Raw genomic sequence first — 23,899 nt, 5'->3', positions numbered from 1 at the left:
ATATATATATATATAAAATTTGGTTTTTTTTATTTTCACTTTTCTAAATTCGAAATCAAATAAAAAAAACCAAATAAAGTAAATTATAAATTCAAAATCAAACCAAGATTCCAAAAAATTAATCCAAATTAAAATTTGATTTGATTTAGTTTTTCGGTTTAATCCAAATAGTGGACACCCCTATTATGTGTTGTACAGAAATTATAATCCTCTTATTATTGTCAAAGATTTTGGGTTACTTCCTCCTAAAATAAGACGAAAAACATTTTTAATAGAAATAATGTAAATTATAGAACTGCAATGAATTCAATAAACAAAGCAACACCGAATATAAATTTTGAGGTTTTAAAACTTCAAACCGTTAAGCTTCGATTAGTAAAGATTATAATATGCCATAGACTTTCTTTAAGTTACAAGGTGAAAGGGGAAGACAAAAGACTCAACTAGATTTAAAGTGTGATATTTTTTAGCTGCTAAATTTAATTCTATATATGATAATTATATTTTGTTTATGGTCATTGTTCGTTCTTCCTTTTCTGCTTATACTAATAAATTTCATTAGAGTAAAATGTCTATTCTCACTTAATAAAAAATAATAAGACAGTCTACAAGTAATTATTCTTCTTCTTAAGTATTTTTCTTTAAAAGAATAAAAAATCTTTTTCTTTTCCCACTGTGTAAACACATTAATTTGATTGTGTTTTTTTGTAGTTATTTAAAATTGATTTGCCTCGAGACTAATTTAGAAGAAATTTTAAGGTGAGTTAAGTGACTGGTTAATAAGTATCAAACAGTAATAAAAATAAATTTAAGTCTTCAAAATTTCTGTTAAATATTGTTTCTTTCAAAACTAGATAAAATAATAATGTATTTCTATAAGAGATACAACAACAATTATCACCATTTAATATTCAATGCATATTTTTTTTATTAAATTAATCATTAAATTCATTATTAATGTATATTCAAATATGCATGACATGATGTATCAAAATTTTCCATCTTTAGTACATTCATAAATAAAAATATACACACACACAAAAAAAAAACACTAACTTTGCCAATGAAAAACATTAGTTATTACTAACAATTTTTTTTTTTAGATTTAAACCAATTAAATTATTTTCCTAATAAGAAAAGTTTGACTAAAAAAATTGATCATAGTCCTCATTTAATTTTATGCCAAAATAGAATGACAACTAAGAATCCTCTAATTCAAATTATTCAATTTTTTTAGAGAATCAAAATTCCCCCACTATAAATTGAAGTCAATCCTAAGAAAAGAAACATACAACAACAATAACCAAATCTCCTTAACAATGCCTAGAAATAAAGTGAAGTTGGCTTTCATTGAAAATAACAGTTCAAGGAAAGTCTCATACAGAAAAAGACAGAAAGGGTTCTTAACAAAGACCCGTGAACTCAACACCCTTTGTGATGTTGAAATAGCTTCTGTTATCTATAGTCCTTACCAGAATGAACCTATAATATTTCCAAATAACGACGTTGTTACCAACACCTTTACAACGTTCAGGGAGTTGTCAAGATTGGAGCAATCAAAAAATATGATGACACAAGAGAATTTCACCAAGCAAAGGATTCAAAAAATGGAGGAAAAACTAGAGAAGGTAAGAAAGGAAAATAGAGTTAGGGAGTTCACAAATAAGATGTATGAAATGTTGAATGGAGAAGATATTCCTAATGGTATACATGTTTACGATCTCAACGATCTGAGTTACGTGATCAACCAAAACCTTAAAGAGGTATGTGAAGCAATCAAAGCATTGTCTACACCAGTGTTAACGGATGTATCGATGCCAATAAATAATCATCAGAATAACTCTGTTAGCTTTACACAGAGTCCTGCATTGTCTGAGATGTTTGATTGGAACGATGATCTGATCAATTTGGATTGGAGCGATCTGTTGACTTTACTTGATGAGACATCTTTCGATAAAGTTGATGTTCAAGATTCAAATCGCAACAACGATAATTTATAAGGATCTTAGACTAATGTCTTCATATGATTCTCAATACTCTTTGCTCATATCCTCATTTGAAATGTCCATTTGTTATGTTTGTTTTTTTTCTTCAAAATTTTGTTGTTTGATTTACTTATTAAATTTATGGTCAATTTCTCTTAATGTTTACTAGATACTCTTGTATTTATTTGTGCCTTTATTACTGTTGTTATTACAAATGTTGTTGTTGTTAGTATGGTTTTCAATCATGGCATTATGTTGTTATTAAATTGAGAAGGTTTTAAATGGAAACATGAGGGGTTAAACCTTTAACTTGTGTAAGATTGAGGCATTATTAGAGAATGCTAGTCTAGGCGCTTCTAGGAGCCCAAGTGATCTTGGAGGAAGGTTGTTTAACGCGAGTGATTGATCCTGCTACAACGTACTTCTACCTATTATAATATAGTACCAGCAAATGAACTGGCTAATATAATTTTTTTTGAGAGTTCATAGAATTACTATTTTTGAACATGGTCTTTGTGTATTTGTACATAAACTTTGAAGATTATACGGCTAGTTAAGGCTCCAAGTTTTATCAACATGATATATTTGGTATATTATATTGGACCCTTTATTTGTCTCTTTTAATTTTCCTCTTCTAACCATGTTGTTGTGTTGAGATTAATTTGAACTCGAAGAATTAGATACACTAAATAAGGACACTGAAGGATGTGATCTTGTGGTCAATAAATTGGATTGCACATCATGATGTCTCATGTTTAAGTTCTAGGATAGACCAAACTCTAGGTAATTTTTTCTCATTAATTTTAGTCTTCGTAAAAAAAGTTACCTAGTAATTGTTGCTGGTGGAAGGTGACATATATTTCATAAAATTAATCAAACTATACACTAGTTAATCTGAAACACATTTCTAAAAAAAAACAAGTATTCAATATGTGACATGTCACGACACTTGTTCGTTGTGAGAGACACCGATTCTAATCCTTTTGTGGGAGAAAAAACTAACAATTCAAGCTTAACCCGACAATAAATTAAGAACCAATTAATGATTGAAATACTAAGGAAATAGTCTTAACAACAATCAAAAGTGTGAGTTCCCATAATCTCACAATCCAATAACGACAACCAATGCAGAATTTAAAATTCCCTACAACCCAAACTTCATTGTACTGAAACATCTAACAGTCTAGGATAGAGGATACAACCCCCAAAAAAAGAATGAAACATAAGTCTAGAATATCTGAATTCGAATAATGGACTAAGAGGAATCCGTAGCAGTCCAGAGGAAGTAATCCACCCTTGAATTTAGATTTTTGTGGTCTCCCAACTGAAGCCGCTAAACAGCCGCTTGAAGATTGCTTGTACTCAATAAAGAGAGAGAAATAACAGTAACAACACATAACAATAGTGTACTAATAGGATCAGTTAATTTCAATATATGAAATATGGATAGGTAACCAAAATTGAGTAAGCACATAAGACACAATCTCAACACAACATATCATATTCCAAAATCTATACACATAATAACATGAATTATCACAACACAACAAACAAGTTTGGTTCTCTCACAGAACCCACTCATACACACATTTAATGTACCAATGTGGTATTCGATCCCAAATGAGTGTACCGACGTAGTATCCTATCCCAAGTTAGTGTACAGTGTGGTAGCTGTTTCAGATATTAGTGTACCAGCGTGATATCCGATCTCAAACATAGCCACATAGCACAATCATAAATAACAATGAATCGCATTCAAACATGTACAATATATATGTAACATATTCATTACATGTGATTGACAACATCCTACCTTTCATATTATGCCTTTTCAACTTTCCTAATCATATATCGTTTATGTACTACTAACGATGCAGTTATCAAGTACATTTAACATATATGGGAAAGCAAAATCATCACCTACCTCGATTCGACCCCTAAGAACTCTAGAAAATTGAAGCTTCTCTTTGGTTATGAATTCTAACTTGTTCTTTAGTCTAAGCAGATAGTAAAACACCATAATCAACTAAAGATGACCTAACAATATTCAAGTTATCACCCCTACCTAACCCTAAGTTATGCTCATGATGATTTCAACCATCAAGGGTTCTTTCCACCATTAACTTAAGTTAAAAACCTTTTTCCCAAAAACATAACCTAGATTCTAAAGATTAAGAATTAAATTACAAGTTGAGGAATTAACTAACTTATCTTTATGAAGAATTGAGACATAACCTCGTAATTCCTCTGCCAAACCTCCATTTCGCAACTACCTTAGAATCTCAACATTTCAAGCTAACCTCTTTATGAAAATTGATACCGAGAGTTTTACCCTTTCAAATTCGATTCGAAAGGCCTTATGAGCTTCTTAGTGTCTCGACTACTAGAAAAAATAAATCAAGCCTAGACATACCACCCCACTCGTTCACTGATGGCCCTTGACCTCAACTTGCTTTGATCACATCTGAAACTCCCTAAAATGTTTAAGTCACTAACCAGAAAAATTCTAGCTCGATTTCTTCCACATTGGCAATTGTTATGAGTTGGTGTACTCATCTTCTCTTTATTTTTGAAGTTAGTGAGCCTAATTTAGGAGACAAGTTCTCTTTATTATGTTATTTTCAGTGCTAGTTATCCGTGTTTCAAATTAGGCCTACTAACTTCAAATCTAAAGAGAAAATGAGTACACCAAGCTCTGTAAGGTAAAGAGATATATAGCAAAATTCTTTCAATTCATTCTTAAATTAGCTTTTTGTATGAGATATACGTGTTTGTTCATGGTGGTTGCACTATTGTAACTTCATTGATCATATTGATTTTTTTCATATATTTGGGTTTTGACTATGATTTTTCTATAGGTAACCAAAGATCTCAAGCTGTTAGGAAGGAAAACCTTTCTTTTCAGGCACTGATTGTAAAGTGTATTGGACACTAAAATGTTATGGTGACAAATCCATTCTGTTATGTCAAGGATTGTTCAAGCATATGACAAATTACTCCATTTTTTGGTAAGCCTTTTGAATGACCTGTATGTCTTCTTCATATGCAGATGTAGAAATCAATTATACTTCTGCATCAGATGAAAAATGATCTGCTTCTGAGGCTGAATAGGAAGAAAAGTCAGCAGATAAAGTACATTACATAGTCCAGGTATTGATGACTTACTGTTCCCAAGATGAATACTTTCAGGATTGCCCTACTTTGTTGCCTAGAATAAGAAAACAAATGCATTGACTCAAATTGATACCTTTATAGACTTATAAGAGAATATTTGTTGTGATTGGTAGAGCACAAGAGGAACAATAGGAGAAATATACCCTAAGAGTAGATCTCTTAAGTAGTTCATACTTCATACCATCAACTTTAAATCTTTGATGGCAAACATACATGACATATATTATATCAAAATCATAATTAATATTCTTAACAAGTTTTAAGTAAAACACTACTAGTCTTTTATATTTGACAAATAACTAGAAAAAAATTAGATCTGTATTACGTTTACCAAGTCAAGTTACAATTTTATGCACAAAGTAAGTAAATCGTAGTATTTCTAATTACTAGTCCTTATCCTCGTCAAGTCATGTATGTCACGATCGGAATCTAGATCCCAGACGAGACCGGCGTCGTTGACCTCTCAGAGGTCGCATACAAGCCTACTTACGTCATTCTTACTTTACATAGGTTAATTTTAGCGGAAAATTTCAAACTTTTTATTTCTTAACATACTTATAAAACATTCTCATTAATACGTAATTGTTCACCATCAACCATCTAACATTAAGAGATAAGCAACTGAAAGAAATAGTCCAATTCTTATTAAGTGTATAATTGCCAAAATGGCACCAATACATAGTCTGAATAAAAACAGAAAAGAAACGCTAGTGAAACATGCTCCACTAGCTCAACTCTAAAACTAAGCTAGAATATAAAACAACAGCATCCTTGAAAGCATGAGAACCTACCAAAACCGGATGAATACTGGACGTCCGGATAACTGCAGCGATGATCCTGTAGCTCTATCGTCTCCCTGTGCCTGCACCTAAAATAATAGAGTTTGTATAGGGTTAGTACACACTTGTACTAAGTATGGGTATATGCAAGCACACACCAAGGACATGCATGAGAAATAATAGCTCTTTCCTAACAACATGATTTTTGGAAGTCAAGTTAGTGGACTTGCCAAATTGAGATTAGGAAAGTTTCCAAATTTGGATTAGAAAAGTCAATGAACTTTACAAATTTGGAATAGGAAAGTCAGTGAGCTTTCTAGATTTGGAATAGGAAAGTTATGCCATGAGAATAACATTCATCATCATACTTTTCACATTTTCACACAGCACATAACATTTTACGTATAGCACATATCATATAGCATACATCACATTTTGCATGTAGCACATAACTTCTTTAATATAATTCATTCATATGCCATGAGACCTTGGAATCATGGACTTAACATCAAGACATCTCAGAAATGAGGGCTCAACAGATGAGACCTCAACTAGAGAGTCTTCATTAGCAAACACAGAGTCTGCTTCGTTTATTCATACATACTCCATTTCATTTCATTCATAGGCCAGTGTAAACACCAGCTATACGTAGGATGTAGTTTAAGACTTTCATTAGGTTCGTTGTGCAATGACCAAGAATGACCTAATGTCATTACTTGAATGAGTAAGTCACCATTCCCTAGACTATGTAATGTACTTTATCTGCTAACTTTTATTTTTATTCAGCCTCAAAAGAAGATAATTTTTCATTTGATGCAACAGTTTAATCGGTTCATACATCAGCATATGGAGTAGGCATAAAGGTTATTCAAATGTCAATTTCCAAAAATGGAGTAAATTATCATCTGCTTGAACCAATTTTGACATAAAAGAATGGATCTTTTACCATAGCATTTTAGTGTCCCATACACTTTACAATCAGTGTCCGAAAAGAAAGGCTCCATCCTAACAACTTGAGATCTTTGATTTTCTATAGACGAAAACACAGTCAAAACCCAAATATATAAAAAAAAGATGGAATAATGCACAAGTACCCCCTCAACCTATGTCCGAAATCCCAGAGTCATACTTAGACTATACTAAGATCCTATTACCCCCCCCCCCACCTCCGAACTTATTTTATAAATTTTCTACCCCTTTTCGTCCTGCATGGCACTAGCTTGAAAAAAAAAGTTAACCAGCATAGACCCACAAGATAGTGTCACGTAGGTCGAAAAGGTGTAGAAAATTATTAATTTAATAAGTTCAGGGGGTAATAGGACCTTAGTATAGTATAAGTGTGTTTCTCAGATTTCAAGCATAGGTTGAGGGAGTACTTGTGCATTATCCCAAAAAAGATCAATATTTTTAATGAAGTTACAATAGCGCAACCACCATGAACAAACACATATATTTCATAAAGAAAGCTTATTTAAGAATGAATTGAAAGAATTTTTCTACATTTCTTTTTATATGACAGAGCTTGGTGTACTCATCTTCTCTTTATTTTTGAAGTTAGTAAGCCTAATTTAGAAGGCGAGTTCTCTTTATTATATTATTTTCAGTGCTTGGTCATTCGTGTTTAAATTAGGCACACTAACTTCAAAGTTAAAGAGAAGATGAGTAAACCAAGCAATGTCATGTAGAGAAACGTAGCAAAATTCTTTCAATTCTATCTTAAGTAGGCTTTCTGTATGAGATATATGTGTTTGTTCATGGTGGCTGGACTAGTGTAACTTCATTGATCATATTGATCTTGTAAATATATTTGGGTTTTTACTATGTTTTTGTCCATAGGTGATCAAAGATCTCAAGCTACTAGGATGGAGCCTTTCTTTTCAGGCACTGACTGTAAAGTGTATTGGACACCAAAATGCTATGAAGACAAATCCATTCTTTTATGTCAAGGTTGGTAGCATATGACAATTTATTCTATTTTTGGTAATTGGATTTTGAATGACCTTTATGTCTACTCCATATGCAGATATAGGAAAATCGGTTATATTGCTGCATCAGATGAAAAATGGTCTGCTTTTGAGGCTGAATAGAAAGAAAAGCCAGCAGGTAAAGTATACATTACATAGTCCAGAGATTGGTGACTTACTCATTCATTGACATTGGCACTGGACGTTCCCAAAATGGGGACTTTCAGGATTGCCCTACTTTGTTTCCTAGAATAAGAAAACAAATGCATTGACTGGAATTGGTACTTTTATAGACTTATAAGAGAACATTTGTTGTAATTGGTAGAGCACATGAGTTACAATATGAGAAATATCTCGTAAGATAAATCTCTTATTCAGTTTATACTTCATACCATCTACTTTAAATCTTTGATGATGAACAAATATGATATATATTATATCAAAATCATAATATTCTTAACAAGTTTGAAGTAAAACACTAATAGTCTTTATGCTTAGCAAATAACTACGAAAGAATTAGATATTTATCATGTTTACCAAAACATTGAGTTATAACTATATGCACGAAGTAAGTAAATCATAGTATTTCTAATTACTGGTCCTTATACTCGTCAAGTCATGTAGTCATCGTTCAAAAATCTTTTTATTCCTTATCGTGACCAACATAAGGAGGAGGTTCTACTACCAGTACTATAAAGAATAAAGGATCACGAATGCGATATAAGGTTCCCTTTTTTTAGTTGAATAAGAAGCTCAAAAGCTATCTTGTCAAATATGCAGCGTTGCGTGATATAAATTCAAATTTGAAAAAAAATTGAGACAAAATTGTATTAAGTACACATATATGCAAAATAAATTAAAGGAAGAACGTCAAACTTGAAAAAGTTGCATACCATCTTTGTACTTTCTTCTCCCTAACTTGTAATAATTGGTCCTTCATACCAATTGAGGCTGTGTCGATTGAGAATACCAAAAATTATTCTTTTTCAGTAACCAAAAGTACCAAAATGAGGAAGATACTTCCTGTAATTATATGTAAACATATCAATAAAATGAAATAAATTAATGATGTTTGATCAATATAAAGACTAAAATTTGCCTGAAGGAATGTAAAACATAAAAGTTTCCTAATTGTTAACAACCTGCCAATAGACATTCAGAGCATCACATAGTTCAAAGATGAAGATATTCTGAGAAATACATAGCAAACGGATATGAATTACTCAATGTATCAATTCTACAGAAACAACTTTACATGTATTGGTTAACTAAATTTCACGAATCATAGGGTAACATATATTCACAACATCGCAGTTTATGTAAGTCAAATCGTTTTCATGTTATTATAGTCTGTTTCGTGTAATTATTTTCCTATAGTTGTTATGTTTTCTCCCTACTCCAAATTATATGTACTATGCAAAAGAAATCAAGAATCTAAAAAGATGAAAATTTCTGCAGGAAGTGATGCAATCACTTAGCCTCAACTCTATCCCAAAAGACACAAATATAACAAATAGCAACAAAAGATAGCAATGGCGTAAATATTGAAACAACTAATCAGAGAATCGATAAAGAGTATACAACTGAACACTACTTCTACTGTCACAAGTTAAAGAGAAGATGTGAAATTTTGAGGACCACAACACTTCGAATCTCACATGCCACTCTTACACTCGACTTAACCAACTGGGACTTGACAAGAAGACCAAATATCATAAGAAATCTAAAATTCAAAGAATAACCTGAATTAACTATTTGAAACAAAGAGCAAGAGTGATATATAACTTAAAGGAACAATTTAGACATAGCATATGATGCTGACTAGAAAAATGAGTATTCAGATATTAAGTCGAGAAGCTCATAAATACAAATTTGTTTGTCCCACTCCTAAAAAGTAACTTCATTTAATTAGAAAACTATGGCAATATTTACATATTTATCATAGAAAACGAAAAAAGATCACTTCTGAGAAGAAGCTAGAAACTGAGTATCACTTTTCTAAACATATGCATATCAAAAAAGCTTATATAAAAAATCCAACAGAAAAAAATGTTAAATTTAAAACTTGAAGATGACTACATGACTTGACGAGGATAAGGACCGATAATTAGAAATATTATAATTTACTTACTTCATGCATAAAATTGTTACTCAATTTTTCGGTAAACATGATAAAAATCTAATTCTTTCATAGTTATTTGTCACACATAAAGATTATTAGTGTTTTACTTAAACTTTTTGAGAATATTATGATTTTGATATAATATATGTCATATTTGTTTATCAACAAAGATCTAAAGTAGATGATATTAAGTATGAACTGATAAGATATCTATTCTCAGGGGATACTTCGCATGTTGTATCTCTTACGCTCTACCAAGTAAAACAAATATTCTTATAAGTCTATAAAGGTGTCTAGACAATGCAATTGTTTTCTTATTCTAGGTCAACAAAGCAGGGCAATCATGTAAGTCCCCATTTTGGGAAAGTCCAGTGCCAATGTCACTAAATGAGTAAGTCGCCAATTCCTGGACTATGTAATATAGTTTATCTGCTGAATATTCTTTCTGTTCAGCATCAAAAGCATACCATTTTTCAGTTGATGCAACAGTATAACTGGTACCTACATCTTCATATGGAGTGGGCATAAAGGTCATTCAAACGTCAATTTCCAAAAATAGAGTAAAATGTCATATGTTTGAACTAACCTTGACATAGAAGTATGAATTTGTTACCATAGCATTTTAGTGTCCGATACAATTTACAATTAGTGCCAGAAAAGAAAGGCTCCGTCCTAACAGCTTGAAATCTTTGATTTCCTATAGACAAAAACATAGTCAAAACCCAAATATATGAAAAAGATCAATATGATCAATGAAGTTACAATAGTGCAGCCACCATGAACAAACATGTATATCTCATACAGAAAGCTTATTTAAGAATGAATTGAAAGAATTTTTCTACGCTTCTCTTTATATAACAAAGCTTGGTGTACTCATCTTCTCTTTATTTTTGTAGTTTGTAGGCCTAATTTCAAAGATGAATTCTCTTTATTATATTATTTTCAGTGCTTAGTTGTTCGTGTTTCAAATTAGGCATACTAACTTCAAAGCTAAAGAGAAGATGAGTACACCAAGCGCTCTCATGTACAGAGAAACGTTGCAAAATTCTTTTAATCCTTCTTAGATAAGCTTTCTGTATGAGATATACATGTTTGTTCATGGTAGCTGGACTATTGTAACTTCATTGATCATATTGATCTTTTACATGTATTTGGATTTTGACTATGTTTTTGTCTATAGATATCAAAGATCTCAAGCTGTTAGGATGGAGCCTTTCTTTTCGGACACTAATTATAAAGTGTATTGGACAGTAAAATGCTATGGTGACAAATCCATACTTTTATGTCAATGTTGGTTTAAGCATATGACAATTTACACTATTTTTGGTAATTGTCTTTTGAATGACCTTTATGCCTACTCCATATGCAGATGTAGGATCGTTTGTACTGCAGCATCAGATGAAAAATGGTCTGCTTTTGAGGCTGAATAGAAAGAAAAGTCAGCAGATAAAGCACATTACATAGTCCAGGGATTGGTGACTTACTCATTCACTGACATTGGCACTGAACGTTCCCAAAATGGGGAATTTCAGGATTGCCTTACATTGTTGCCTAGAATAATAAAACAAATGCATTAACTGGAATTGATACATTTAAAAATTTATAAGAGAACATTTATTGTAATTGGTTGAGCACAAGAGATGCAAAATGAGAAATATCCCGTAAGAATAGATCTCTCATACTTCATACCATCTACTTTAAATCTTTGATGATGAACAAATATGACATATATTATATCAAAATCATAATATTCTTAACTAGTTTTGAGTAAAACACGAATTGTCTTTGTGTTTGACAAATTACCACGAAAGACTTAGATCTTTACCATGTTTACCTAAATATTGAATTACAATTCTATGTACGAAGTAAGTAAATCATAGTATTTCTAATTACTGGTCCTTATCCTCGTCAAGTCATGTAGCCATCTGTCAAAAATCTTTTTATTTCTTATCGTGACCAACAAAAAGATAAGATGCTACTATCAGTACTATTTAGAATAAAGAATCACGAAAGCTATATGAGGTTCTTTTTTTTGTTGAATATGAAGCTCGAAAGCTATATATGCACTGTTGAGTGATAAAAATTTTTAATTTGAGAAGAAATTGATACAAAATAGTATTAAGTACACATATATGCAAAATAAATTTGAGGAAGAGCGCCAAACTTGGAAAAGTTGCATACCATCTTTTTACTTCCTTCTCCCTAACTTGTAATAATTGGTCCTTCATACCAATTGAGGTTGTGTCGATTAAGAATCCTAAAAATTATTCTTTGAAATAACCAAAAGTACCAAAATGAGGAAGATACTTCCTGTAATTTAATGTACATATATAAATACAGTGAAATCAATTATTGATGTTTGATCAATGTAAAAACTAAAATTTGCCTAAAGGAAAGGTAGAATATAAAGGTTTCCTAATTGTTAATAACTTGCCAATAGACATTCAAAGCATCATATAGTTCAAAGGGGAAGATATTCTGAGAAATACATGGCAAATAGATATGAATTACTCAATGCATCAATTCTGTAGAAACAACTCTATACGTATTGACTAACTAAATTTCACGAATCATTGGGTAACATATATTCACAACATCGCAGTGTATATAAGTTAAATCATTTTCATGTTATTATAGTCTATTTCGTGTAATTATTTTCCTATAGTTGTTGGTTGTTTTTCCCTAGTCCAAAATCTATGTACTATACAAAAGAAATCAAGAAGCTAAAAAATTTAAAACTTCTGCCTAAAGTTTTGCAGTCTCTTGGCCTCAACTCTATCCCAGAAGACACAAATATGACAAATAGCAACAAAAGATAGCAGTGGCGTGAATATTGCAGCAACTAATCAGAGAATCGATAAAGAGTGTACAATATAATACTACTTCTACTATCACATGGTAAAGAAAAGATGTGAAATATAGAAGACAACAACACCTCGAATTCCACACAGACCACTTTTAAACTCAACTTAGACAACTAGACTTGACATAAGGCCACATATCATAAGAAATCTAAAATTCAAAAGAAAAATTCGAACTAACTATTTGAAACAAAGAGCAAGAGTTAGATATAACTTAAAAGGAACAATTTAGATATAGCATATAATCACAATGATACTGACTAGAAAAATTAGTATTCATATTTTAAGTGGAGAAACCTATGAATACAAATCTGTTTGTGCCTCTTAACATCCTTTAATTAGAAAACTATGATAATATTTACAGATCTATCCTAGAAAAAAAAATCACTTCTAAGGAGAAGCTAGAAATCGAGTATCACTTTTCTAAACATACACATATCGAAAAGGTTTAGATTGAAAATTCAACAGAAAAAAATCCAAAATAACCAAAAACAATTAACACATACCAAAGCATGATTAAGATAGCAAAATTTTCTCCGTTTGAGCAAGGGAAACAGTCTCCATCTTTTTTAGAATCGATTTCCTCAAAATTTCCTTTACAAAAGAAAAAAGAAAATGAGGAAACTTTACATCTAAAATCTTCCTACTATATATTCACCTAAAAAAAGTATTAATTGCACAAAAAAGGTAAAAAAAAAAAGTATAAGAAGATATCTTCTTACACTTTCAAGTAGTGAGATCTAATTTTGCTCCAAGAAGAAATAGATGTGGCCTAAAATATTTCTTCTTTTCAAATACTTTGTCGCCCTCTTGAGTGAAATTCAATGGTAAATAAAGAAGAGAAAAGAGAATTGAAAAGAGGAGGAGAAACCAAAGTAAGGAAGTATTGGTGATTTGCAAGTAGAAAGAAATAGTGTACACGTGTTGATAGTAGAAGAACATAAAATGAATGTCCAATAAAGAAGCCCAAATTTGTAGTACACTTTATATAGATTATTGTACAAACAATTCTTGTTGTGATAGTCCCACTGTTATTGGCTTATATATATATATATATATATATATATATATATATAACATTTGATTTAGATAAATGTAATTTTTCGACATAGGATCACCTTTGTTCCATCTTAGCTCCACCCCTAAGGTAGGTTAGTAAATGTTTGTGTAGATTAGCGGTGGCAAGATTAATTCGAATTCACCCAATTCATTTGGTGTTGCAATGACCCGGTTATTGAGTTGATTGATGAGTTGAACCCAAGATATCAAATGGGCTAAAATAAGGAAAAAAAAATATACAACTAGGCAAACACAAGCCCTATATTTACTCATTAAATCTCGCTTTACACAATTTTATATTTCATGCATAATTAGAAATTGTATTTGATTGTTTTTCTTCTGTCACATTTCTCTCACTTATACTATTCTTTTTCTTTCCCTGTCTTAACTCGATCATATTAGCCAATTTGTTTCAACTTTTTCTTGTTCGAATTAGGAAATTTTAAAATTTTCGCTTTTGTGATTATCTATATCAGATAAAGATCTTATTTGACAGTAAGTTCATCTACATATTTATTCTTTCGATTCTGATTTCCCAAGTACAACTTTATAGCCTTTTCTAAAGATTTGTGTTAATCTTTCATAAGTTCTCTATCAATAGTACCAAAAGTAATAGTGTTAGGGTGAGCATATTAAAGACTATTGATACATTATATATTTGAAAAAGAGCATGATACATTATGTATTCAAAAGATATTATGATATATAATATATCTTAAATATATCATGATGATATATGATTTATTCACGAAGTTAAGATGAGCATGTTGATCATTTGAGGATCACGTTGCAAATTCTCAAGGACCATGAATTGTATACTAAGTTTAGCAAGTGAGTTTTGGCTGAGGTTCGTTGCTTTTTTTGACCATACTGTCTTCGGTGAAGGTATTCAAGTTGATCCTAAGAAAATCAATGTAGTTAAGAATTAAAATATACATTTGTCCGCTTTAGATATACGGAGTTTCTTGGGTTAGGCTGGTTACCATGGAAGGTCTGTGTAAGGATTTTTCTCTATTGCTTCACCTTTGACGATATTGACTCAAAAAAAGGTATAATTCTTATGGTCGAAAGCTTGCGAGAAGAGTTTTCAAGAATTAAAGGATAAAATCACTTCAACCCCTATTTTGACATTACCAGAAAGACCATATCGTTTCTTGATACATTGTGATGTTTCATGTATTGGTCTTGGTTGTGTTTTGATCCAACATGAAAAATTTGTTGCTTATATTTTAAGGCAATTGAAGATTGCATGAAAATAATTATCTGACTCATGATTTGGATTCAGTGGTGGCGGTGTTTGCCCTAAAAATTTGGAGTCATTACTTCTATAGAATTTCTATAGATGTATTCACAAACCACAAGAGTTTTAAATGTGTTCACTCAAAAGAACTTTTCTAAAGGATATGACTTGAGTTATTGAAGGATTACGACATAAGTGCCCTATATAGAGTTGTAAAAATGAGTTTGACCCATGAAGTCAACCCAACCATTGAATTGAGTGGGGTTGGGCCAAATTTTTCTTGTTCCATTTAGGAACGAGTCTTTTTTATCCCAACCTCATTGGATCCGCTAGCTTCATAGGCCCAACCCACGAGCCTTAGAGGCCAGCCCGTGGGCTATGAATGTTAAAAATATTTATTACATATATTTTAGTAGTGTTTTATTTGTAAAGACTTTTTCAATAATTATTTAAATATGTAAAATCAAATGTAAATACTTTGCATATCTTTTATATTTTAGGGTTGGGAGCCCACTAAAATCAAGTGTACTTTTGTTTTTATGCCTAATTTTTCATTTCCCCTTTGTTGTCTTGTTTATAAAAGTAATCATATAATATCTTTTTGCTTGGATGAATCTTACGATATTGTATCTTGGTTATTATGTATTTTTGTAAGTATTCATTGAAGTGTGTAATTCATAAATAATTTTTTGTATGTATTGATTTCGTGTGTATTAAACATCAATGTTCGATACTCTTAGATAATCTTTCTAAGACACCAATGTTGTCATTTTTTTGTTGAAGGGCCAACCGTCCCAACCTATGGCCCTCTTAAGGTTGGGCTGGCGCGAGGTCTTTACCGGTGAGTGTGATTTATGTTGAGTTCATTTCGTGTTTATAAATTATATGAGAAATGATTCCCTGTAGTGATTTGATATAAAGCAATGGAAAATGATTTCGGTTGGCAATATTTTGCCGATGAGAAATAATTCTGGCAAAAGATTGATAATTGTGAGTTTATACCTTTGATGCTTCTACGTGATTCACTTGCTAATTGTGATTGATGTACTTGTTGCATATGACTAAACTACTTAACTTTGAGATTGACTTACTTAATTCGTTTATTGATGATTTGTGACTATTGAACTGCGGATATTGGACCTTATGAGCAGTGTAATGTAGAACGGCTAGGTTGGGCTAATTTATGTGCTAGTTGTAGTTTGAGCAAGTTTGATTGGAGCATAAGGAGTAAGTTTGATTGGAGCATAAGTAGTATTTTCTATTTCTATCTAGATACCTTGTTTAGTATGTTATTTGCTGGGTATAGTGTTGTTGGTACTGATCTTTTGCTTCTACATTTGGTAGGTACCAAGCCCGGTATAGTGTGATAACACTTCCTCTCTTTTAGAAGCCTCGTTAAAGGACTTGACAGATGATTGTTTGTCATCTCGACCGACCCTCTTTTTCTTTTCTTTAAGCTTTGATCTATTTGAAAAACAAAGATTGAGACTTGAATTTATTTCTTAATTTTGCACTCTATGTATTTAATGGCTTGTTCACGTGTGTTGACATCCCGTGAGAGAGTGCAACATCGCGGTGACTTAATTTTAAAAAAGTTAAAAGAATTTTAAAAGGGTTAAAAGAGGTGTAAAAGGAAATCGTCACCTAATAATTTAAGAAAACTAGGAAACCAATTAACAAATTAACTTAAAAAGAAAGTTTACGAAACCAATAATTCTACGTAAGGGGGTTCAAGTTATTTTGAAGGGAAGGAGGGTTAGACATCCTTCGAAATTCACAATTATGGGTCCCGGTTGAATTCATTTTTATAAATTGAGGAGGAGATAACAATAATATACATGTATAATAAACATGTAATATACACAAGTAATAAAATAAGAAAAATATAAAAACGAGCCTAAGTTTGTCTAATGTCAATATGTATAAAATAATGAATAAAGAGTATACTTCGAACTCAATTCGAATAGCTTTAACGGAAAGCAACTTTGGGTACCGGTAAAGATACTTAGTAAAAGTATTAATAATAAATAAATAAATAAATATGAATAAAAATAAATGAATCAAATAATAATTTGAAAATAAAAATTAGTCTTATTAATATGGAAGACCTTAAAAATCGACGATAATTTTCAATCAATTTAACATATAAAGAATATAAAGTTAAACTAAATTTCCATCTTTTAACATTGGAAAGACCTCCAAAACCAATCGAGAATTTTTTCATTGTCTAATTTAACATACAAAATATAAAATCATACTAAACCAACAAAAGATAATGGATAATAACTAAATGACAAAACATGAGGCATATTGCTGGAAACATTTTAGAAAAATGCATGAAATTTCTTAGATGTGAAAAGAAACTTTGCAACACTGATGACTAAATTAAAACAACTCGAAACCCAAAATCAATAAAATATGAAAAATCTAAATAAAATTTATTTATATATACAACTTCAAACCTAAATAACATTCAAATCAACTGATATTTCGAATAATAAATCGCCAAAAGAATAAGGTTACCGGAGTGATGTGTTTTCCGGCCAAATGTCAGATCAGTGTGGGGTCGGAGCTCAGATCAGGGTCTGGCGGTGGTTAAGGTATGGAGTTCGCTGGAAACGGAAAAGGGGGGATGATGGTTCGCCGTCGTTCCACGTGTGGTAGCTTCTCGCGAGTTCATCGGAGCTCGAAGTAGCAGCGAGACACATCTTTAGCTTGTCGAAGTATCTGTAAAACAAACAAAAATTAAAAGAGGGGAAAGGGTAAGGGGATTGGTTTGCAGCTGGTTTCAAGTAGTGGGTCTGTTGTTGTTGGCATTTCGCCGGAAAAGGTAAGTAATGGAGGTGTTTTGGTGACTGTTGCGTAGTCGGAACACTAGTCTGTTTCAGGTGGTGATGGTTTCTGATAATTTGTTGGTGGTTTTGGTCGGGTTGTCTGGTGGGGTTTGGGTTGGAGAGGAAATGGATTGGAGCTGCTGGTTCGCGAGCTAGAGTTGGGGTTTTCGTTGGTTGTTTCATGGTGTATTTGGGGGTCGAAACAGTGGAAGGAATGGCCGGTTTTCTGGTGGTGTTGGCTGGAAAACAGTGTTTGGATTGTATTAGCTGGTCGTTGTCTGGTTGCTGGACAACGAGGGCAAAGGGAGAAGAAGAGATGATGGTGGAGGTGGTTCTGTTTGGTCGGAGCTTTCACCGGAAAATATGGATTGTTCTAGCTTATTTTCTGATGGTGGTGGACTAAATGAAAAATATAAAAATCTGAAAATAAATAATTTTTACCACCTTTAATCTAATAGAGAATTTTTTTTTTTAAATAGGGATTGAAAATTACTCATAGTATAATATTAGTATCTTAAAATCGTGAGCCAAAATCACTGTTTAATAAAATATCTTTTATGAATTTTTGAATTGTGCAAAAATATCAAAAAAAATAAAATATTAACAAATGTAACAAAGAATATGAACATAAAATATGTAATGAACGTAATCAATGGCATGTAAAAAATATAATTTTACAAAAATAATGATTTTATAAAAAAGGAACAAATATTTTAGTGTCTTGTTGTGACAAAATAATATAAACATAGTTAATCGAAAAAAATTCTATTACTATGAGAAAAAAAGATAATTATCAATAAAATCCCATTAAAATGACAAAACATATATTTTGAACTATTTAAAAATAAAATAGCAGACCAAAATTTAGTGTCAACAATATGACAATCATATTTTGAGATATTGTATAAAATGAATAAGTTTTTTACCTTTATCTTGTTCTTAATTTATATGTTTGCATTTCTTCCATTTTTATTTGGTTAAAGCTAACTTGTATTGGTGGGATAAACAAGTGTCATCACGTTTATTTTTGAGTCGTGACACTCCACCCACTCTCTATCTCTCTCCTCTTCCTGCCTCCCCTCTATGCACACAAATACAAATTATATAAATAATTATATATTTAACAACTCGCAAATTTAAATAACTAGGAAGAAGCTAAAAATTGAAAATAGAAAGAATGAAAATCTAGAAATTTTGTTAAGTTAGAATAAGTTAAATTTTTAGCCAATTTCAAACGGCCATAACTTTTAACTCGGGATGATTTAAGGGGTACTTCCAGATATGGTAGTAAATCTCTTGGAATGATCTTTCCAACGCCGCTGATTTTGCGTGATTTCGAGTTCGTATGAGTGAGTAATGCCCTTTGCAAGTTCGGATGTTGGAATAAAGAAAGTCCAATCCGTATTTTGAAAGGGTAGTTTGGTCTTTTCCTTGCCCAATTATTTTTTTTTTGGTAATTAAGTTAGGGTCCAATCAGAATTATATCAATTTACGCTTTTACCAAATATGCTAGGGTTTAGAGAAAAGAGAAAAGAAGAGGAGAAAGGAGAAGAGAAGCAAGATTCGTCTAGATAATCGAGTTTAGCTTGTGAATTTTGTTAGTGAGTGATCCCTACAAGGTATGTGAGATCACATAGCGTTGGGTTAGTTCTCCCACGCTCCAACCATGATTTAATTCAGCGAATTTAAGTCTTCGAATGTTTAGAAATTGAGTTTTTGATGAACATTATTGAAGGTTTTACTTTGAATTTTGTGGGTTGTGTTGTTGAAGTCTTTGGCGATTTGATTCATGTTTTCAGGTGTAATTTCAATTTGAATCTATCATATATTGAGAGTATAAATGATCCTAAGTATTAGAGAAAATAACCATTGAAGTTTAGAGGGTTTAGAGTTGAAAAAAAGGAGAAGAAAAGTTGGAGAACACCTGGGGATGATTGTGCGCCTCTTAGAGACCCAAAAGAGGACCTCTGCATTTTGACCTCTAGGGCGCCAGCCAGAGTACCCCAAGTCAGTCTCTGAATTTTGTGCTCTGGCGCATCTCGTCTCTCAGAGCGTCAGCGATGCCAGTTTAGCCAATTTTCCTTCCACCTTTCGTATTAGTACCTTAGTGATGTACCTATGTTTTCTAGTTGATTCCAACACTCTAAGGTACATCTAAACATCATGAAATAATTCATAAACATGAGATCATAAACCTTGAATCCATAATCCACTTCAAGAAAAAATAAGATCAAAGACCATAGAAGTAAGAGTCAAGTCTAGAAGTTAAGAAGCAAGTCTAAGAGAAGTTTATAAAGTTTTTCAAAAGTCTTTCACAGACGTTTTAACTTTGTTTTAAGACTTAAAGTTGAAGTTGAGTAAAGAGTTAAATTTGAAGTTCATATCTTCAAAAAAGTATATCGGAACTATGTATTTCCAAATACCAAAAAATTTTCATATTTAAACAAGAAAGAAAACCTTGATTTTCAAATATCTTTTGAGCTAGTTTTCATAAAAGAGTAATCACTTTCTAAATGAAGCAAGAGAGGAAACTATGATTTTCAAGATAGTCTTTGAGCTATGTTTTTGAGCAATTATCTTAATTCACAAAAAGAAGTATACTTTTAAACATAAGAGCTAGTATCGTATTTTGGGGTAAGTATTGAGCACCGATATGGGGCAGAGTTCAGACAATTCACATCCCCCATAAACCATTTAGTCATCATGGGTAGAAAAGAGTCATACTTTTTAGATGAATCATTTAGTGTTTTTTAACATAGACTAGTGGATCCACATAGTAGTTCAGGTTCTATACCCCCGGCAAGGTATAGGACGGTCATGGCAGCGTGAGGCAAAATTATGTAGCATCACAATAGCTCTTACATGATGATTGTCGATTTGAGAAACTCCCACAGAAGTAATTGTATTCTTATATACACATTTTATTTTATTTTTACATATATTTCAGAGTTATAGTGTATCTTTGCATACACACAGAGTTGACATCATGTTTTAAATAACTTTACTTTATATTGCACTTGTTATAAATTGCTTTATATTAAGATGAGTTTAGTTATGTTGAGTTGAGTTGAGCCAGGTAAGTGTTTCTTTCAAATTCTTTTCAAGCTTAAGTTGTATTTAGCATTCCAAATCGCATACTCGTACATTCAATGTATTGGTGTCAGTTGACCTGCATTGTCTTAAGATGCAAATGCAGGTAACCACGATCAACATCCAGCGCATCGTTGACCCAGTGAGCACTCCAAAGTCAATTGATGAGCCTCTTTGCATTTCGGAGGACTCCTTTTATTGTTTTCAGTTATTTTATTAGTTCGTTTGGATGTCGTGGGGTTTGTAGTAACATCCATCTCAGTTGAATTAGAGGCTTCATAGACAGTCAAATTTTAATTCTTTAGTCCTTTCATTGTCATTATCTTATGTTAAGACTTGAATTTGCCTTAATGGGCAAGTTGAATGTTCCTTTATAACATTCCAATTTATTTCATAGATTTATCTTTTTATATATATATATATAGAGAGAGAGAGAGAGGAGAGAGAGAACTATCAAGCAGATATACAAATTCAATTATTAATAAATATGCGTATATACAATTACCTAACAAATATATAAATAGAATTTGCCTCTCTCCACTCTCTTTCCTCACTCCTCCCTTTCTCAATCTCGCTCGTCTTTCTCTTCCCTCTTCCAATGCCACTCGCTTCTCCTCCTCTAACATGTAATTACTAATTAGCAAATTATAACTATTTTTGCGTCATTACGTTTCAAGTCTTTGCTATTTTTGAAAGTTCATAAAAAGAAACTATTCATTTGAGAGAAAGGATGAATGGATGCAAAAATTTTTAAAAAAAACCCTCAAGAAAGGGGGATAGAACAACCTGAAGGAGGAGTGAGAGCGGAGATGGGCTACATTTACGATACAATGCACGCTTCAAGTATAATACAAATTCTAAGTAACAAAATTTAGCATCATATTTTTCTGAGAAAATACTATCCACGTGTAAATCTTTTAAATTTTAGAAATGTCAAAATTTCCAATGCAAAATTCACAAGAGCTTACTTTTTTTTAAAAAAAAATCAAGTAAATTCAATGTAATTAACACTTTTTTAATAGTCAATGTGATAGCCTGCAAATTATATTAAAAAAATAATTCATATTAAATAATTTCTATGCTATAATCTATTGTTAAGTAGGTAAGTAATAGATGCTCCATTTAAAAAAATGACCTGCTCAAACATAATTCAACTATTCTAATAAGTTATACTACTATTATGTTATTCAAGAATGATTCTTTGTTCTTATTGGATTCAATATGCATTTTTTTAACAATGTGTTGGCGTGGATCAACATTGCCATGTACCATGGAGCATGCATTTTAATTTTTGGTCATTTTTTTAATTATTTATAATATACTTAGGGTAGGTGGAAGATAATTTGGATCGAAAATATAATAAGAGATATATTTAAACTATTTTTGATAATAAAGATGTATATATAAGTCATTTGATATTAACAATTACACTTAATTAAATTTGACTAATTGAATCGTGTATTTTATTTTATTTTTGGGTATAAAATCATTGCTCCAAACTCGAATATCTAATTTATGTTTTTTGAATTTTTATTGCTTATAACTATTTAACTTCAAAAATATCATCTTTGGTAGTCAAATACTTCCATTGCTATCTTTTTCATATTTTTGGGCTTTTTCACCATTTTTCTTCTAATAAATAATAATACTTTAAATTCACAACTTGAATATACATTATAAAATAAAATGAGCTTTCTAGTTATTTTATAGCTAAAATTACTGATAAGATAATTAATAACCATGAAAAAAATATTAAATATAACTGAAAATTAATTTCTGTAGTGTGGACTTATTGAAGTCACACATTATTCGCATCAAACCAATACCATAAGACATGCCTCTAATTCAGGGAATCATGGGTTGTGCTCTTATTATCACATCAAAGTTGCATGATAGGGCACTAATTAACATCTCATTATTTATATGAAGCTTTTTACATTTTAATAATCAATTCAACTAATATTTAAAGCTAAATTAAATTATATCAACTCAATCTTTCTAAATTAAAATTTAGGCATTTATACAAGATTTTAAAAATTACAATGTTTTTCATGTCAATAAAATAATAAATAACACACTTTAAACTATCAATCAAAATTCACATGTTATGTATTTAGATTTTTCAAGAAATTCTTTTTTTTTTTTCAAAAAAGGATGATTGATCACATGCTTGTCACGTTCCGTGAATAGCCGAGATATTGAGAAATATCCAGAAAGGCATTTAGAAATTTTATCAGGACAATATTTTTTATTTGTATTCACAACTTTTGAAACGAGAGGAAATTGGAGGACGCTGTCAAGTTAAAATAGAAAACTCAAATTGAAAACATATAAGATTTTCTTTTTCCTTCAATTGGACGAGTTTATAGCCAAAAACACTTTAAATTATATCTCAAACTTAAATACATTCTTTACAAAAAAGTTTAAGATAAGGGTCAAATACACATCTAAATTATCCCTTTTTTTAGTTTCATACCTAAATTATCACTTTTTTAGTTTGAGAAACATACCTCAGTGGTGAGTGTAATCCACTCTCTCTTTTATTTGAAAAAACATTGACACAAAAATTAAATAATAAACTATTAATAATAATTAAAAATTAAAGATTAAAGTATTACTATCCGTTAAAAAACATTAAAAAAAATCTTGTGGCGGCAAGTAAAATATATTTTCGATATGTATTTATTTAACACAAAATGAAAAAAAAAATTGGAAGCGGGGGATTAGGTGAGGTGGGTAGAATTATTTTTTTAAAAATTAAAATAATATCTAAATTAGTATTTGAGGGGGG

General features: G+C 31.2%; 1 protein-coding gene and 1 long non-coding RNA gene across 5 annotated transcripts; one reads left to right on the top strand and one right to left on the bottom strand.

Moving 5' to 3' along the window:
• Positions 1 to 1,319: 1,319 nt before the first annotated feature.
• Positions 1,320 to 2,098, top strand: LOC107013142 (agamous-like MADS-box protein AGL80). Its single transcript, XM_015213128.2, has one exon. It carries the CDS (start codon positions 1,320 to 1,322, stop codon positions 1,998 to 2,000), a length of 681 nt encoding a protein of 226 aa, XP_015068614.1. The 3' UTR covers positions 2,001 to 2,098.
• Positions 2,099 to 5,824: 3,726 nt separating this feature from the next.
• Positions 5,825 to 13,882, bottom strand: LOC107012798. Of its 4 annotated transcripts, XR_003577147.1 has the most exons (6): positions 13,608 to 13,882; positions 13,392 to 13,479; positions 12,206 to 12,334; positions 9,045 to 9,092; positions 8,796 to 8,925; positions 5,825 to 6,027 (listed from the first exon to the last, which is right to left on the bottom strand). It is a non-coding gene; the product is annotated as an uncharacterized LOC107012798 (long non-coding RNA). The 4 variants fall into 4 exon arrangements; XR_001456092.2 differs by lacking the exon at positions 9,045 to 9,092 and having other exon boundaries at positions 13,608 to 13,877; XR_003577148.1 differs by lacking the exon at positions 9,045 to 9,092 and having other exon boundaries at positions 12,206 to 12,293; positions 13,608 to 13,875.
• Between the last annotated feature and the right edge of the window lie 10,017 nt (positions 13,883 to 23,899).

This window comes from Solanum pennellii, chromosome 3 (genome assembly GCF_001406875.1).
Source record: "Solanum pennellii chromosome 3, SPENNV200".
NCBI classification, from domain to species: domain Eukaryota; kingdom Viridiplantae; phylum Streptophyta; class Magnoliopsida; order Solanales; family Solanaceae; genus Solanum; species Solanum pennellii.
The sequence above is the reverse complement of the archived record's forward strand: the minus strand, read 5'-3'. Positions and strand labels throughout refer to the sequence as shown.

Excerpts from the sequence above, each read along its gene's own strand:
- LOC107013142 (XM_015213128.2), top strand. The coding sequence starts at position 1,320 with ATGCCTAGAAATAAAGTGAAGTTGGCTTTCATTGAAAATAACAGTTCA.